At 51.1% G+C, this 17,397-nt stretch overlaps 2 protein-coding genes across 6 annotated transcripts in view; one reads left to right on the forward strand and one right to left on the reverse strand.

Annotated features, from left to right (window-relative positions):
* Positions 1-1,770: 1,770 nt before the first annotated feature.
* Positions 1,771-9,544, reverse strand: si:ch73-71c20.5 (DUF4748 domain-containing protein). Its single transcript, XM_059647603.1, has 3 exons — positions 9,310-9,544; positions 4,049-4,283; positions 1,771-2,079 (listed from the first exon to the last, which is right to left on the reverse strand). Exons 1-3 carry the CDS (start codon positions 9,344-9,346, stop codon positions 1,887-1,889), a joined length of 465 nt encoding a protein of 154 aa, XP_059503586.1. The 5' UTR covers positions 9,347-9,544; the 3' UTR covers positions 1,771-1,886.
* aamp (angio-associated, migratory cell protein) overlaps positions 9,347-17,397 on the forward strand; it is a 52,565-nt gene continuing 44,514 nt past the window's right edge. Inside the window, exons 1-3 of one of the 5 annotated variants that reach the window (XM_059647602.1) lie at positions 9,347-9,690; positions 15,390-15,512; positions 16,126-16,245. In XM_059647602.1, the coding sequence (XP_059503585.1) occupies positions 15,464-15,512; positions 16,126-16,245 (169 nt within the window). In that variant the 5' untranslated portion in view covers positions 9,347-9,690; positions 15,390-15,463. Of the gene's footprint in view, positions 9,898-15,389; positions 15,513-16,125; positions 16,246-17,397 lie in introns of all 5 variants that reach the window. The other 4 variants (XM_059647598.1, XM_059647599.1, XM_059647600.1 and 1 more) reach the window with 4 other exon arrangements.

Below are 17,397 nucleotides of genomic sequence, written 5' to 3' on the forward strand. Positions count from 1 at the left end.
AGTTCAGACTATATTCACTTTCATTTAGAAGAATGAAGGGGGAATCTTATAGAAGCTTATAAAATCCCAAGAGGACTAGAATAGGTCAAAAGTAGGAAGAGTGTTGCTGATGGTTTGGGTGGGGGTGGTGGGGGCTGCGTTGGAAGTCCAGACCAGGGGTCACAGTCTAAGGAAATGGAGGAGGACATTTTGGATTGAAATGAAGACAAATGTCTTCATCCAGTGAGCCTGTGGAATGCCCTGCCACTGAAAGCAGTTCAGTAGAAAACACAATGTTTTTAAGAAAGAAATATAATTCTTAGGGTTAAAGGGATCAAAAAGAATAGGGTGAAAGGGGGAACAGAGGCATAAGTGGTCTGATTGCCCAAACCTGAAGGGCCGAATGGCCTACTCCTATTTTCTATGTCTGGTTCTTCAAGAAAAGAAACAGTTTTATAGATAGTAGGAACTGGAGATGCTGGAGAATCTGAGATTACAAGGTGTAGAGCTGGATGAACACAGCAGGTCAAGCAGCATCTTAGGAGAACAAAAGCTGATGTTTCGGGCCTAGACCCTTCTTCAGAAATTGGGGAAGAGAAGGGGATTCTGAAATAAATAGGGAGAGAGGGGGAGGCTGATAGAAGATGGATAGAGAAGATAGGTGGAGAGGAGACAGACAGGTCAAAGAGGTGGGGATGGAGCCAGTTATATATTCTGTCATGGACTTTTAGACCGTAAGACATAGGAGTGGAAGTAAGGCCATTCAGCCCATCAAGTCCACTCCGCCATTTAAATCATGGCTGATGGGCATTTCAACACCACTTCCCTGCACTCTCCCTGTAGCCCTTGATTCCTTGTGAGATCAAGAATTTGTTGATCTCTGCCTTGAAGGCATCCAACGTCCCGGCCTCCACTGCACTCCATGGCAATGAATTCCACAAGCCCACCACACTCTGGCTGAAGAAATGTCATCTCATTTCAGTTTTAAATTTATCCCCTCTAATTCTAAGGCTGTGCCCATGGGTCCTAGTCTCCCCGCCTAACGGGAATAACTTCCTAGCGTCCACTCCTTCGAAACCATACATTATTTTGCCTGATTGTGGCTCAGTGTCACCTTCTAGTGGTTGTTAAACATATGACAACTTTTCAACTTCAACAGAATTGCACTTGACAGCATAGGCTGCTCACGGGTACTAAGAAAAACGAAGTTGCTGGAAAAGCCCAGCAGGTCTGTGAAGTAAAAAAAAGAGTTAATGTTTCTGGTCTGGTGACCCTTCCTCAAATGTGGGAGGGGGAAGGGAGTTCCAAAATAAATAATCTAGTTTTGATCTCCCTTCCCCCTCCCCCATTTCTGAAGTGTTCTGACCGGAAACGTCAACTTCCTGCTCCTTTGATGCTGCTGTGCTTCTCCAGCTCCCTGCTGTGTTATCTCTTGCAGCATAGGTTGTTTGGCACAATATTACAGTAACAGCTCCTTGTTATAACTCAACAAATCCAACTGTCTCTCCCCCTTCTCATAGCCCTTTATCTCGTCCAAACTAATCCCATTGCCCTGCTTGTCTTTCCCATAGCCCTGTATCAATCCCCAAACTAGTCCCACTACGTGATGGTCATAATGTACAACCATCGAAGATACAGAGCTGTCTTCCGACACACTTGTGCAGAAATTAGGTTGTCTGATAATTAGATGTCAGGTCAACACAAATATAAACTTTTCTCCTCCATCCCAGCACCCCCACTATCAAGAATATTCCCAGGATGTGGGGAAAAAAAGCCAAGTCCATAACTGAGTTTGTCCATTGAGTTTCTTTAATAATTTGAGAGTGGGAGAGACTGAAGACTGGCAGCCTCCCTGAGGGCAAGTGGGAAGCGAGAGGTGCTGGGCATTTTGACCATCGGCAGGGATTCTATGGTTTACTTTGTGAGGCGATGATCTGCCGGTCATGTTCCTCCAGCTTGGACTGGTATCGTTCACTCTGGTATTCGCCTTCATTGGCATTCTTTATCCTCTGCCTGATCTTCAACTGTTTCAGACGGTTCTTATCAACCTCTCGTTTAGCAAGGAGAAAGGTGATGATGCCGGATGGCAAACCAATTAACCTGGAGGAGAAACGAGCAGGGAAATGGGTAGGATTTACAGGACAATTTGAAAGCTGCCAATGTGAACTCAGCAGAACATAACAGCAAAAGCAGATAACAAAAGATAGCAAGTACTGGCCAGCTTCACTTACACTGACCCCTTGACAGACCCACCCTTAACTGGCTCACCTTAGTGCGGACCTGTCACTGTGTAACTGACCTGTCCAGTCACAAATGCCTATCAACCATCACTTTTTGCTTCTGTCCCCGAGCCAAATTTGGACAAAGCTGACACCTTGCTTCGGATTGCTTGTGATTTTAATTTTCTGGTCAGCACCCCTCGCCCCTCCTGATGTGGGACTTGATACAAAACTTCACAAGAACGAATGCAGGTGACATCAATCCTACTCACATCATTGAACTGAAATTGCTGGAAGAACTCAGCAAAACCAAAGAAGGGTCACTGAACCCAATACTTTGACTCTGCTTTCTCTCCACAAATGCTGACAGATCTCCTGAGGTTCTCCAATGAGTTCTGTTTGTATTTCTGATTTTCAGCATCCATAAATTCTTTGTTTTCTTTTATCCAGCTCATGAAACTCCCTTGTTACCTCATCGTAAAACCGAATGGAATTAGTCAGACAGGACCTTCCCTTCTCAAAGGGATAATTAGATGCTAGGTCAACGCAATGGCGAACTTTTCTCAAATCTGTCCTGATTGTTATTTGGAAAGACTGATCAAAACCAATATATGACATTAATTTCAAATATTGAGAATAATTAAGGTAGACTGATTGAGTAACTACAGGTCAATCTGTCCTTTTTCAAACAATAATGCAACACAGGTGAATTATCCACCTGAAACAGATGCTAAACACATAAATATTTCATTTGTTACTTTGCTTTCAGTATTCCACACTTCACTCTGTTCCCTGCTTACAAAGCACCATTTCCCTCAGTTGTAAAGACAGACTCTAGCAGGCCAAGGCCCCCTGTGATGACCTAGGCCTCTTTGTGCTGTCAGTGCCGTTGGTTCCCTTTCCTGTAAATTTTGTGCACCCACACAGACCTTGGTGTCAATCATTCAGAACTCTCTTCCTGAAAAGGTGGTGGAGGCAGAGTCTCTGTATCTTTTCAAGATAGAGGTGCCAAGCAATTGAGGTGAAAGGTTATTGGAGTTCGCACAGCTGTGGTTAAAGTCAAATCAGCCGTGACCTTATGGAATGGCCTACTCCCGTTCCTAATTCTTATGTCTACACAAATCTCCGTTATTGTGGACATTCACTTTAGTTGGTAATATAGAAAGGTGAGAGTGATGCCCCTCAAGTCCTGCTAAAGAAACAATGTTGTTAAACTTCAAAGGATTCAGAAATGACCCATAAGGATGCTGTCAGGGTTTAAGCTGTACGGAGAGGCTGAATCGGCCAGGAAAATACTTTCCCTGCAGCATCAGAGGCTGATGACCTTATGGACATTTATAAAATCATGAGGGGCATAGATAGGGTAAATAGTCAAGATCTTTTCCCCAGGGTACAGGTGTCCAAAACTAGGGAGCATGGGTTTAAGGTGAGAAAAGAAAAATTTCAAAGGGACCTAAAGGACACCTTTTTCACGCAGAGGGTGGTGTGTGTATGGAATGAGCTACCACAGGAAGTGGTGGAGGCTGGTATAACTAAAACATTTAAAAGACATCTGGATGGATACATGATTAGGAAGGGTTTAAGAGGAATACGGGCCAAATGCTGGCAAATGAGACTACATTCATTTTGGATATCGGGTTGGCATGAATGAATTGACTGAAGGATCTGTTTCCATGCTGTACAGTTCTATGACTCTTGGTGTGGATCAGTGAATTCAGACTGCAAGAGCCTTATGGCCACTAGAAAGCCTGCCATCATTGGCTTCAGATCACAAAGAACTGACGGGTGGGAACTGTGATGATCAGAACTGGTCTCCCCTCATCTTGTACTCACATTCTACACATTCTTACCAGGCCAGGCCGATCTTTCCCATTGGATTCTTGGCTCTCCGTTGTGGAATGTATTCTGGACCCTGTGGGATTGGCTTTCCAGGAGCCTCTTCTGACCGCAACACTGGTCTGTTGCCATGGTTACAGTGGATGGATTGTACACTGTTTCGCAGAACTGTGGCCACACAACTGTGCACTGGCAGGGGGGTGCCAGGGGCACAGGCCCCGAACTTGGACAAACAGCAGCTCCAAATGCCTGGAAAAATAAAGACAAATGGGTCAAGGTGATTGTTGAAAGGTAAATGAGAGCAATGCTGAGTCCAGGCATCACTTAGCCTGAGGCAGTGACACAACCAGAAACATGGTAGTAATCTGACTAATCTAGTGAAGCCACAGGCACAGGTGAACACTCTGGGTTCATGGGTTCAAACCCATTTACGGTCCCTGATGGAATTTGAATTCAATTAATAAAACTGAAAATGAAAGCTTGTCTCAGTGACTGTGAAGAGATTTCATTTTGTTATTAAAACCCATCTGTAGGAAGAATATTATTAAATTGGAGAGGATCCAGAAAAGATTTACCAGGATGTTGCTGGGACTGGAGGGTTTGAAGTGTAAGGAGACTTTTGTCACTGGAGCATAGGAGGTTTATAAAATCATGGATTTGGTCAACAGTTTTGAACTCTCCCTAGGGTGGGAGAGGTCAGAATTAGAGGGCTTAGGTTCAACGGGAGGGATGAAAGATTTAAAAGGGACCTGAGGGCCAACGTTTTCACACAGATGGTAGTTTGTATGTGGAATGAGGAAGTGGCAGACACAGATACAGTTAAACATTTAAAAGACATTAGGTACACGAATAGCAAAGGTTTAGGCTAAATGCAGACAAGTGTGACTAGGTCAAATTGGGAACAGGGTTGGCACGGACAAGTTGGACTTAAGGATCTGTTTCCATGCTGTATGACTGTTGCCGTACATGGTCCATGAAGAAGGGAATCTGCTGTCATTATCTGGTCTGGCCCACACATGAATGTAGACCCACAGCCATGAAGCTGATTCTTAACTACCCTCTGAATTGGCTGAGTAAGGCACTCCCTTCAAGGAAAATTAGAGACATGCAAAAAAGCTGGATATGTTAGCGAGGCCCACATGCCACAAACTGTCACCGTCATTTTCACACTCTCCCTCCCTTTGTCTCCTCACTACATTAAACCTCCCAGGAACAGCAGACTCCTAGCACCATAACCGATTGATCAGGTTTGACGTGTGCTTACACAGTAATATTTGGTCTGTAACTAAGATGGGGCATATACCAACTGAGCATCAGAATTGACAAGCTGTCTTGCGCGCTGTAGGTCCCATCAGCAATAAATAGAAAGGGTGTTGGAGAGCAAATTGGACTGATCATTGTAACCATCTACTCCACAATGTCAGCGAGCCTGAACACATCTCTCAATCTACATCCTGGGGGTTATCAGCATTGCAAAGGGATCATTCCCTGCACACAGTGGCAGGATTAACAACAACGTCAAGGTTAGGTCTGAGAGAACAGAGTTCAGCAAGTTCTGCAGTTGACAGGTGACAGTGAGTGAGGGGAGCAAAAAAATTAAGGAGTCTCATCAACAAGTAAGAAGACAGAGGGAGAGGACCAGGTGAAAGGTAGGGAGAGGACCAGGTGAAAGGTAAGAAGAGAATATAGGTCAAAGCATCTATGAAGAGGCCTCCTGTGTAAACAGCTGGACACAGAGGAGAATGCAATGGGACAAGATGTTCAACAACATTCCATGGTGATGTTTGTTGAGGTAAAAGATGAAAAGGAATAAATTGGAGTCCCTGAATTCTTCAGCAAATAACTCACCTCCTGACTCCCCAAAGCCTGTCCACCACCTACAAGGCATAAGTCAGGAATGTGATGCAATACTTCCCACTTGCCTGGATGGGTACAGCTCCAACAACACTCAAGAATCTTAGAATCACATCCACAAACATTCACTTTCTCCACCACTGACACTCAGTTTTAAGCAGTGTGTACTATCTGCAAACTGCTGTGCAGAAATTCATCAAAGATGCAGAGACCGCACTTCCAAACCCACGATCGCTTCCATCTAGAAGGACAAGGAGGACTGATACATGGGAACACCGGCCCCTGCAAGTTCCCCTCTGAGCCACTCACCATCCTGACTGGGAACTATATTGCCATTACACTATGTATAGTGAAACACAGAAAATAGGAGCAGCAGTAGGCCATTCAGCCCTTCAAAACTGCTCCACCATTCAATATATCAACAGCTGATCATCCAACTCAGCACTCTGTTCCTGCTTTCTCCCCATATCCATTGATCTTTTTCGCCCCAAGATCTTTACGTAAAAGGTACAGTGACCATAGTCCTCCCAGGCCATAGTACTGTCTCTCATTAAGACAGAGAGACAACTGATGGTGGTTTAACCTGAGAGTCACTATGCCTCATGTGAAGGGAGAGGTTGAGAAGCAGTGTTCCTCACAACAATAAAAAAAACCTGAATGAACTGTGGATGCTGAAAATCAGAAACAAAAACAGAAGTAGCTGGAGAAACTCAGCAGGTCTGGCAGCATCTATGGAGGGAAAGCTGATTTAATGTTTCAGGTCCAGTGACCCTACTTCCAAACTTCGGTTCATCACATTTGAAGGGAATTCCACAGACACATCACTGTGGGCAATGAAATTTGGTCCTAGAGATCTACAACACAGAAAAAGGCCCTTTAGCCCATCACGTCCATACTGGTCAAAAATAACCACCTCACAATTCTAATCTCATTTTCCAGCACTTGGCCCAGAGCCTTGTATGCCTTGGCATCACAAGTGCACATCTGTATATTTCTTCAATGTGATGAGGGTTTCTGCCTCTACTGCCCTTACAGGTAGTGAATTTCAGATTCCCACCACCCTTTGATTGAAAAAGATTTTCCTCACATTTAAGACCGTAAGACTTAGGAGTGGAAGTAAGGCCATTCGGCCCATTGAGTCCACTCTGCTATTTAATAATAGCTGATGGGCATTTCAACTCCACTTCCCTGCACTCTCCCCGTAGCCCTTAATTCCTTGTGAGATCAAGAATTCGTCGACCTCTGCCTTGAAGGCATCCAATGTCCCGGCCTCCACTGCACTCTGTGGCAATGAATTCCACAGGCCCACCACTCTCTGGCTGAAGAAATGTCGTCTCATTTCAGTTTTAAATTCAACCCCTCTAATTCTAAGGCTGTGCCCGCAGGTCCTAGTCTCCCCGCCTAATGGAAACAACTTCCCAGCGTCCACCCTTTCTAAGCCACACATTATCTTGTAAGTTTCTATTAGATCTCCCCTCAACCTTTCAAATCCTAATGAATACAATCCCAGGATCCTTAGCCGTTCATCGTATGTTAAACCTATTTCCGTGAAACCTTCTTGCCTCTTCTCTTAATGCTATGTCCCCCAGTCATTGATCCCTTGATCACTTCTTCGTGACCACTCGATATATGGCCCTCATAATTTTACATATCTCAACTATGTCCCTTCTCAATCTCCTCTGCAGGAAGATAAGTTAACCTGGTCTAGCAAGTTTTGAGAAGATTTGTATATAACTCTTCTTATATCTCTTCATAACTGAAACTGTCCAGCCCAGGCACATCCTGGTAAATCTCCTCTGCATCCTCTCCTGTGCTATCACATCTCTCCTACAGAGTGAGCTCTAGGATTGTACACAGTACTGTAGCTGTGGCCTAACCCAGGTTTTACACACTTCAAGCATCACCTCCCTTCTCTTATAATTGGCCTTGCCTTGGCTAATAAATACACGTTTATCATATGCCTTCTTGATCACTTTATTCACCTGCCCTGGTAACTTATGGGACCAATTTACATACCAAAGTCCCTCTACTTTTCAGTGTTCCCCAGCTGTCTTACCATTCATCGAGTATTTCCTTACCTTGCCTGTCCTGCCTCAGTGCACCATCTCACATTTCTTCTCACCTCAGTCTGAAATGGCCTACTCCGTATCCTTAGACTGTGACCGCCTGGTTTTGGTCTCCCCCACCATTTGGGAACATCCTTCCTGTGTTTACCCCTGTTAGAACTATCTATCAAATCCCACCTCCTTCTAAATTCCACTGAATATAATCCCAACTGATCCAGTCTCCCTCTATAACTGAATGTGTGATAGATACTCCCTGTTTCCCTAAGACGCCTCCTCCATGAGTGACCTTCCTCAAAGGGAGACGGGGATTTACCTCTACTACCAACCTCCGGATACAACGCATTATCCTCCGACACTTCCGCCATTTACAATCCGACCCCACCACCCAAGACATTTTTCCATCCCCTCCCCTGTCAGCTTTCCGGAGAGACTACTCTCTCCGTGACTCCCTTGTTCGCTCCACACTGCCCTCCAACCCCACCACACCCGGCACCTTCCCCTGCAACCGCAGGAAATGCTACACTTGCCCCCACACCTCCTCCCTCACCCCTATCCCAGGCCCCAAGATGACATTCCACATTAAGCAGAGGTTCACCTGCACATCTGCCAATGTGGTATACTGCATCCACTGTACCCGGTGTGGCTTCCTCTACATTGGGGAAACCAAGCGGAGGCTTGGGGACCGCTTTGCAGAACACCTCCGCTCAGTCTGCAACAAACAACTGCACCTCCCAGTCGCAAACCATTTCCACTCCCCCTCCCATTCTCTAGATGACATGTCCATCATGGGCCTCCTGCACTGCCACAATGATGCCACCCGAAGGTTGCAGGAACAGCAACTCATATTCCGCCTGGGAACCCTGCAGCCATATGGTATCAATGTGGACTTCACCAGTTTCAAAATCTCCCCTTCCCCCACTGCATCCCTAAACCAGCCCAGTTCATCCCCTCCCCGCACTGCACCACACAACCAGCCCAGCTCTTCCCCCCCACCCACTGCATCCCAAAACCAGTCCAACCTGTCTCTGCCTCCCTAACCGGTTCTTCCTCTCACCCATCCCTTCCTCCCACCCCAAGCTGCACCCCCAGCTACCTACTAACCTCATCCCACCTCCTTGACCTGTCCGTCTTCCCTGGACTGACCTATCCCCTCCCTACCTCCCCACCTATACTCTCCTCTCCACCTATCTTCTTTTCTCTCCATCTTCGGTCCGCCTCCCCCTCTCTCCCTATTTATTCCAGTTCCCTCACCCCATCCCCCTCTCTGATGAAGGGTCTAGGCCCGAAACGTCAGCTTTTGTGCTCCTGAGATGCTGCTGGGCCTGCTGTGTTCATCCAGCCTCACATTTTATTACCTCTACTCCTGGAACAGGTCCTCCCAGCTACTGCCATCTTGATCCTCCAGAATCCCGGCAAGCAGCGGGGAGCACGGCAACTTCCTCACGGCTCATGCGCAGATACAGCCGCTGGTGAGACGGGACTTCAAATTCACGATTCGACTTGATTTACTCCAACGGATGACACTTAGGAGCGATCTGGGAAGAAAGACTCCATGAGGAGGAATCAGAGACGGTTTGCCCTCCATCAAGGCAGGACTACAACTCCCAGGGAGTCCCGCGGCGTGTAGACGGAACCGAACCCCGGATATTCCTTTCCTCACGGTTGTCCGGGTGATACCGAAAGCCGGTTCTGGATTGGCTGGAAACGTTGTCAATCATACATTGACCTTCCGGTTGGTGAGTCGGGCCTCGACAGGGCGCCTGCGAAAAGCCGCCTGGTCAACATGACCGGGTTAAGTCAGTTAGTGTAACTAGGTGAGCGGTAACTAGGGACGTGAGGGAGAATGGAAGAGGGGGAGCTGAGCCCCCAGCTGGAGTTACACCAAGGCGAGGAGATTGTGGAAGTGATCGAACTGAATCCCAACCAACAGCCGCAGGAGGAGGGTAAACATAGAGAGGGGGAGGGGCGTTAATGTGTAGGTGGGGGGCGAACATGCGTAGGAGGGGGCGGGGGGGAGGCGTATGGGGGGGTGAACACGCGTAGGAGGGTGGGGGGCGACTTATGGGGGGGCGGGGGGGCGACGTATGGGGGGGCGGGGGGGCGACGTATGGGGGGGCGAACACGTATGGGGGGGGCGAGGGGGAGACGTATTGCGGGGGGGCGAGGGGGAGACGTATTGCGGGGGGGGCGAACACGTATGGGGGGGGCGGGGGGGAGACGTATTGCGGGGGGGGCGAACACGTATGGGGGGGGCGGGGGGGAGACGTATTGCGGGGGGGGCGAACACGTATGGGGGGGGCGGGGGGGGGCGAACACGTATGGGGGGGGCGGGGGGGAGACGTATTGCGGGGGGGCGAACACGTATGGGGGGGGCGGGGGGGGGCGAACACGTATGGGGGGGGCGGGGGGGGGCGAACACGTATGGGGGGGGCGGGGGGGAGACGTATTGCGGGGGGGCGAACACGTATGGGGGGGGCGGGGGGGAGACGTATTGCGGGGGGGGCGAACACGTATGGGGGGGGCGGGGGGGAGACGTATTGCGGGGGGGGCGAACACGTATGGGGGGGGCGGGGGGGAGACGTATTGCGGGGGGGGGCGAACACGTATGGGGGGGGGCGGGGGGGAGACGTATTGCGGGGGGGGGCGAACACGTATGGGGGGGGCGGGGGGGAGACGTATTGCGGGGGGGGGCGAACACGTATGGGGGGGGCGGGGGGGAGACGTATTGCGGGGGGGGGCGAACACGTATGGGGGGGGCGGGGGGGAGACGTATTGCGGGGGGGGCGAACACGTATGGGGGGGGCGGGGGGGAGACGTATTGCGGGGGGGGGCGAACACGTATGGGGGGGGCGGGGGGGAGACGTATTGCGGGGGGGGGGCGAACACGTATGGGGGGGCGGGGGGGAGACGTATTGCGGGGGGGGGCGAACACGTATGGGGGGGGCGGGGGGAAGACGTATTGCGGGGGGGGCGAACACGTATGGGGGGGGCGGGGGGGAGACGTATTGCGGGGGGGGGCGAACACGTATGGGGGGGGCGGGGGGGAGACGTATTGCGGGGGGGGGCGAACACGTATGGGGGGGGCGGGGGGGAGACGTATTGCGGGGGGGGGCGAACACGTATGGGGGGGGCGGGGGGGAGACGTATTGCGGGGGGGGCGAACACGTATGGGGGGGGCGGGGGGGAGACGTATTGCGGGGGGCGAACACGTATGGGGGGGCGGGGGGGAGACGTATGGGGGGGGCGGGGGGGAGACGTATTGCGGGGGGCGAACACGTATGGGGGGGGCGGGGGGGAGACGTATTGCGGGTGGCGAACACGTATGGGGGGCGGGGGGGGGAACACGTATGGGGGGGCGGGGGGAGACGTATTGCGGGGGGTGAACACGTATGGGGGGGCGGGGGGAGACGTATTGCGGGGGGCGAACACGTATGGGGGGGCGGGGGGGAGACGTATGGGGGGGGCGGGGGGGAGACGTATTGCGGGGGGCGAACACGTATGGGGGGGGCGGGGGGGAGACGTATTGCGGGTGGCGAACACGTATGGGGGGCGGGGGGGGAACACGTATGGGGGGGCGGGGGGAGACGTATTGCGGGGGGTGAACACGTATGGGGGGGCGGGGGGGAGACGTATTGCGGGGGGTGAACACGTATGGGGGGGGAGACGTATTGCGAGGGGTGAACACGTATGGGGGGGGAGACGTATTGCGGGGAGACGTATTGCGGGGGGTGAACACGTATGGGGGGGGAGACGTATTGCGGGGGGTGAACTCGTATGGGGGGGGGAGACGTATTGCGGGGGGTGAACACGTATGGGGGGGGGAGACGTATTGCGGGGGGTGAACACGTATGGGGGGGGAGACGTATTGCGGGGGGTGAACACGTATGGGGGGGGAGACGTATTGCGGGGGGTGAACACGTATGGGGGGGGAGACGTATTGCGGGGGGTGAACACGTATGGGGGGGCGGGGGGGAGACGTATTGCGGGGGGTGAACACGTATGGGGGGGCGGGGGGGAGACGTATGGGGGGGGTGAACACGTATGGGGGGGCGGGGGGGAGACGTATGGGGGGGTGAACACGTATGGGGGGGGCGGGGGGGGTGAACATACAGAGCGGCGGGGGGGAAATGTATCGGTGGGGGTGAACATATGGAAGGGCGGGGGGGGGAGATGTATTGGGAGGGACAGACGTACACACAGGAGATGTGCGGGGGAGGGGGGTGTGATACCTGGGGGAGGCGGGGATGAAGCGCACAGAGGGGCAGGGGCTAGATGTATCGGTGGGGTGGACGTACACGTGGGAGATGTGCGGGAATGGGGACGTGAAGTGCGCAGAGGGGCCAGGGCGAGATGTATCGGGGAGGGGGGTGCGTGAAACGCCCAGAGGAGCAGGGGCGAGATGTATCCTTGGAGGGGGGTTGTGAAACGCCCAGAGGGGCAGGGGCAAGATGTATTGGTGGGGGGGGGGGGGTGGACGTACACGGGGGAGATGTGCGGGGAGGGGGCCGTGAAGCGCGCAGAGGGGCAGGGGCGAGATGTATCGGGAGGGGTGGACGTACACGGGGGAGATGTGCGGGGAGGGGGCCGTGAAGCGCGCAGAGAGGCAGGGGCGAGATGTATCGGGGAGGGGGGGGTGCGTGAAACGCCCAGAGGGGCAGGGGCGAGATGTGTCAGCGGGGTGGACGTACACAGGGGAGATGTATGGGGAGTGGGGTGTGAAACGCACAGAGGGGCAGGGGCGAGATGTGTGGGGGGCTGAATGTACGGTGGCGAGATGTATAGGTGAGGGCTGGTGAACGTATCGAGGCGTGGGGCGTGATGTATGGTGGGGTAAGCGTATTAGGGGGAGATATATCAGGAAGGCAGTGTGAAATGCGCAGGGGCCGGGGGGTATGTATCGAGGCGGGGGTGAACGTATAGAGGGCAGGGGGAGATGTATTGGAGGGGTGAACGTAGTAGGGGGAGATTTATAGGGACGGCAGTGTGAAACGCACAGAGGGGCAGCGGCGAGATGTATGGGGGGGCGGGTGGGTGAAACGCGCAGAAGGCAGGGGCAAGATGTACGGCGAGGGGGGCGTCAAACACAGAGGGGCAGGGGCGTGATGTATTGGGGGGTGGACGTACACGCGGGAGATGTATTGGGAGGTGGTTGTGAAACACACGGGCAGGGGCGAGATGTAAGGGGGGTGAACGTACACGGGGGAGATGTATGGGGAGGAGGGCGTGAAATACACAGAGGGGCAGGGGCGAGATGTATTGGGGGGGTGGACGTACACGCGGGAGATGTATTGGGAGGTGGTTGTGAAACACACGGGCAGGGGCGAGATGTAAGGGGGGTGAACGTACACGGGGGAGATGTATGGGGAGGAGGGCGTGAAATACACAGGGGCAGGGGCGAGATGTATGGGGGGGTGAATGTACGGTGGCGGGATGTATAGGTGAGGGCTGGTGAACGTATAGAGGCGTAGGGCGTGATGTATGGTGGGGTGAGTGTATTGGGGGGAGATATATAGGGAAGGCAGGGGGTATGTATAGAGGAGGGGGTGAACGTATAGAGGGGCATGGGGAGATGTATCGGGGGGTGAACGTACACGCGGGAGATGTGCGGAGAGGGGGCGTGAAACGCACAGAGGGGCAGGGGCGAGATGTTTGGGGGAGGGGAGTGAAACGCACAGAGGGGCAGGAGCGAGATGTATGGGGGGGTGAACGTACATGGGGGAGATGTATAGGGGAGGGGGGTTGAAACGCACAGAGGGGCAGGGGCGAGATGTCTGGGGGGCTGAATGTACGGTGGCGAGATGTATAGGTGAGGGCTGGTGAACGTATAGAGGTGTGGGGCGTGATGTATGGTGGGGTAAGCGTATTAGGGGGAGATATAGGGAAGGCAGTGTGAAACGCACAGGGTCAGGGGGGTATGTATGGAGGACGGGGTGAACGTACAGGGGGCAGGGGGAGATGTATCGGGGGGGTGAACGTAGTAGGGGGAGATTTATAGGGACGGCAGTGTGAAATGCACAGGTGGGCGGGGCGAAATATCTAGGGGAGGGGGGTTTGAAACGCACTGAGGGGCAGGGGCGAGATGTGTAGGGGAGGGGGGCTTGAAACGCACTGAGGGGCAGGGGCGAGATGTGTAGGGGAGGGGGGCTTGAAACGCACAGAGGGGCAGGGGCGAGATGTGTAGGGGAGGGGGGCTTGAAATGCACAGAGGGGCAGGGGCGAGATGTGTAGGGTCGGGGGGGTGAAACGCACAGGTGGGCAGGGGCAAGATGTATAGGGGAGGGGGGCTTGAAACGCACAGAGGGGCAGGGGCGAGATGGGTGTCAACACATGGCTGTGATATACAAGTGAGAGACAGTGCAGGAGACGTGCTCAGATCTGGGTGCATGGTGGATTCTAGTGGGCAATGTACTCTGGGTGTAATGGAAAGTGCTCGGGCTATGGGGGCAGCATGACGAAGAGAGACTAAGTGGGGTGCTTGGGGAGTCTGATGTACTGTTACGCTCAGCGTTACCTGAATGTGGGGCTTGATGAACCCAGGAGCTTCTCATTATGACCATGCAACAACACTGTGTCATGACTCAATTGTGCTCAAAATCATGCATTCTTTAGTTGTTTGCAAGTGTGATGTACTAGAAGCACTAGTTCACTGTTGAGGTTGGTTGGCTCGCCAAGCTGGTTTGTTGTTCCGCAGACGTTTCGTTACCGTTACTGCTACGGAGGAAACCCCAAAGTGAGGCAATCCATCGCAACGGACCCCAGAGTTTAAAAGCCAGGCGGGAAAACACACCGACACTTCATCAGAGGCTGCACAGGGGATGTTACCAAGCACGGTAATGAAACGTCTGCGGAACAACAAACCTCAACACCCACACCCTGAGCTACAGATCTACTCCAAAACCTTAGGGCTAGTTCCATGTCATGTCACCTGTCAGGGTGATCACAAGAACTATCACTTGAGCCACCTGTTTGTAGTGCAGATACACCCACACCTACCACAGCAATGGGTTTAAAAAAAAAGTCCATGGAATTTGGGGCATCACAAACTGGGCCAACATTTATTGCCCACCCAAATTGCCCAGAGGGCAGAGCTTTGGGCCTGGAGTCACTATAGGTAGATGTCAAGTACAGCAGGTTTCCCACCCTAAAGAACATTGGTGAACCTGAAGTCTTTATATATCAATCAACAGTGATTTCACAGTCACCATTAGGGCAGCTCTTTGTTTCAGGCTTTTGTTATCAAATTCAAATGTCACCATCTGCCACAGTGTGATTCAAACTCATGTCCCCAGAACATTGTCTTGGCGTTCAAGGTGATTAGTCCAGTGATGTTACCCCTGCATCATGATGTCTGGTTGTCCCTCTGATTCCTACAGACTGTGATGTGCTAAGATATGAATCAATCTTCTGACCTTTTCATCTCCACATCTCTGGCCAGATGACCTACTGAATGATGTGGAAGAAGATGATGATGACGATGATGGGGAATGGGAGACCGAAGATGATGAGAACATGGAGGTGGTACGAGATGACAGTGATCTGACTTTCTCCAGGCACACAAGTAACTGAAAAGTTTTTATGTGGGACGTGGAGCTGCTTACTTGGGTGGGTACTGCAGGGTGGAGTTGGGTGGAGGCAATGTAGATATTATCTCAGTCAAATATTTGAGGACCTCTGGGATGTTTATCAGGTGAATCTAACTCTACAGAATATCGAGTTTCTCCAGGTTCTGAAGAAGTCATGTCAGACTCAATGTTAACTCTGGTTCTCTGTCCTTAGATGCTGCCCAACCTATTGAGTTTTTCCAGCATTTTATTTTTATTCCAGATTTCCAGCATCTACGGTGTTTTGGTTTTATTTGGTTTTGTTGGTAGGCTGCATTTTGCACCATCTCCTCTGTTCTCCTCGGAGAGTCCAGTAGAATTCCTGCTCATATTTGTTATCTGGTGACTACTCAAGAGCCTGTTGGATGCTGAAGGAGGGCTGAATCTGATGAATCAGAATCCCACTGAGCACTTGTGCTGTTTGGAAGGACTAATTCATGAGGCAATTTCCTCATTTGGGTTGACTGGGAACTCCTGTGGTGCTGCAGTCCAGAGAATGGAGAATTGATGGGAGGAGAGAGGAGGCATAAAATGAGCTAATGTTAAAGCATACATCCTTGTTATTTCCAGAGGCAGTATTCTGCTTGAGTTTGGACCCGAAGAGTAATTCGTTGGCAGTGACTGGTGGTGAGGATGATACAGCCTTTGTGTGGAGATTGGCTGATGGTGAGGTGCTGCTAGAATGTACAGGTAAGTATTCTAAACAGGTTCAGACCTCTCACCTCTACAATGGTGCTGTTCATTGCCAGAGAGAGTACAGAGGGAGCGCTGTGCATGTCAGATGGTCAGTATTGAGGGAGCGATGTGCTGTCAGAGGCTGAGTGCTGTGGGAATGCCATGCATTCGGAGGGGCCAGCACTGAGGAAGCGCCACGCTGTCAAAAGTTTCATGGTCTCTATCACTGAGATTTTAAATGTAATTTGCTTTTTAAGAATGAACTTACTGCATAGGTAATAGAGCAGCTACTAATGAGTGGAATATGTGCTAATTGATACATGTGGACTGATTTTCTGTATTAAGAGGAATTGGGTATAAAGGAGAGTAGACTAAAGTTTGTATTGAATTATGAAATGTAAATAAGTGTGGAAGACTGATAGAGTCCTGCTTTCTGGTTTGGAAAATGATTGACCAAAAATGAGATAAATCTAGCTTTCAATTCCAGATTTATTAATTGAAGTTTCACCAGCTGCCACTTTGGACTATTAGACTGGTGATATTACAATTATACCAACATCCTCCTCCAGGCTCCTGCTCCTGCTCCTGTTACTAAGAACACAGACAGCTCTGTGATTTTATTGAAAGCATTGGAAGGTTGTCTACTTAAATTGTGTAGGAGAAGTTTGTAACATAGAATGGAATAATTTGAACAATTTCTCATCTCATTTAATGTTTGTCCTTTAAGACTGACTGCGCTCAAATTAACCACAATGATTCTGTGACCGCTCATGGTTGTAATTGACTAGAAACAGGGACGGGTGAAGACCTGTCCAGCTGCTTCTAAATGATAGAAATTTTGGCTTTCTTTAGTCAGAATATATGATTTAGTCAGCTAATTTAATCCTTTTAAGTATTTTAAATTTAACACTTGTAGATGTGAGGCATTAGACATAGAACGTAGAACATAGAACATTACAGCACAGTACAGGCCCTTTGGCCCTCGATGTTGTGCCGACCTGTCATACCAATCTCAAGCCCATCTAACCTACACTATTCCATGTACGTCCATATGCTTATCCAATGATGACTTAAATGTACCTAAAGTTGGCGAATCTACTACCGTTGCAGGCAGAGCGTTTCATTCCCTTACTACTCTCTGAGTAAAGAAACTACCTCTGACATCTG

This window comes from Stegostoma tigrinum, chromosome 7 (assembly GCF_030684315.1).
Source record: "Stegostoma tigrinum isolate sSteTig4 chromosome 7, sSteTig4.hap1, whole genome shotgun sequence".
Taxonomy (NCBI): domain Eukaryota; kingdom Metazoa; phylum Chordata; class Chondrichthyes; order Orectolobiformes; family Stegostomatidae; genus Stegostoma; species Stegostoma tigrinum.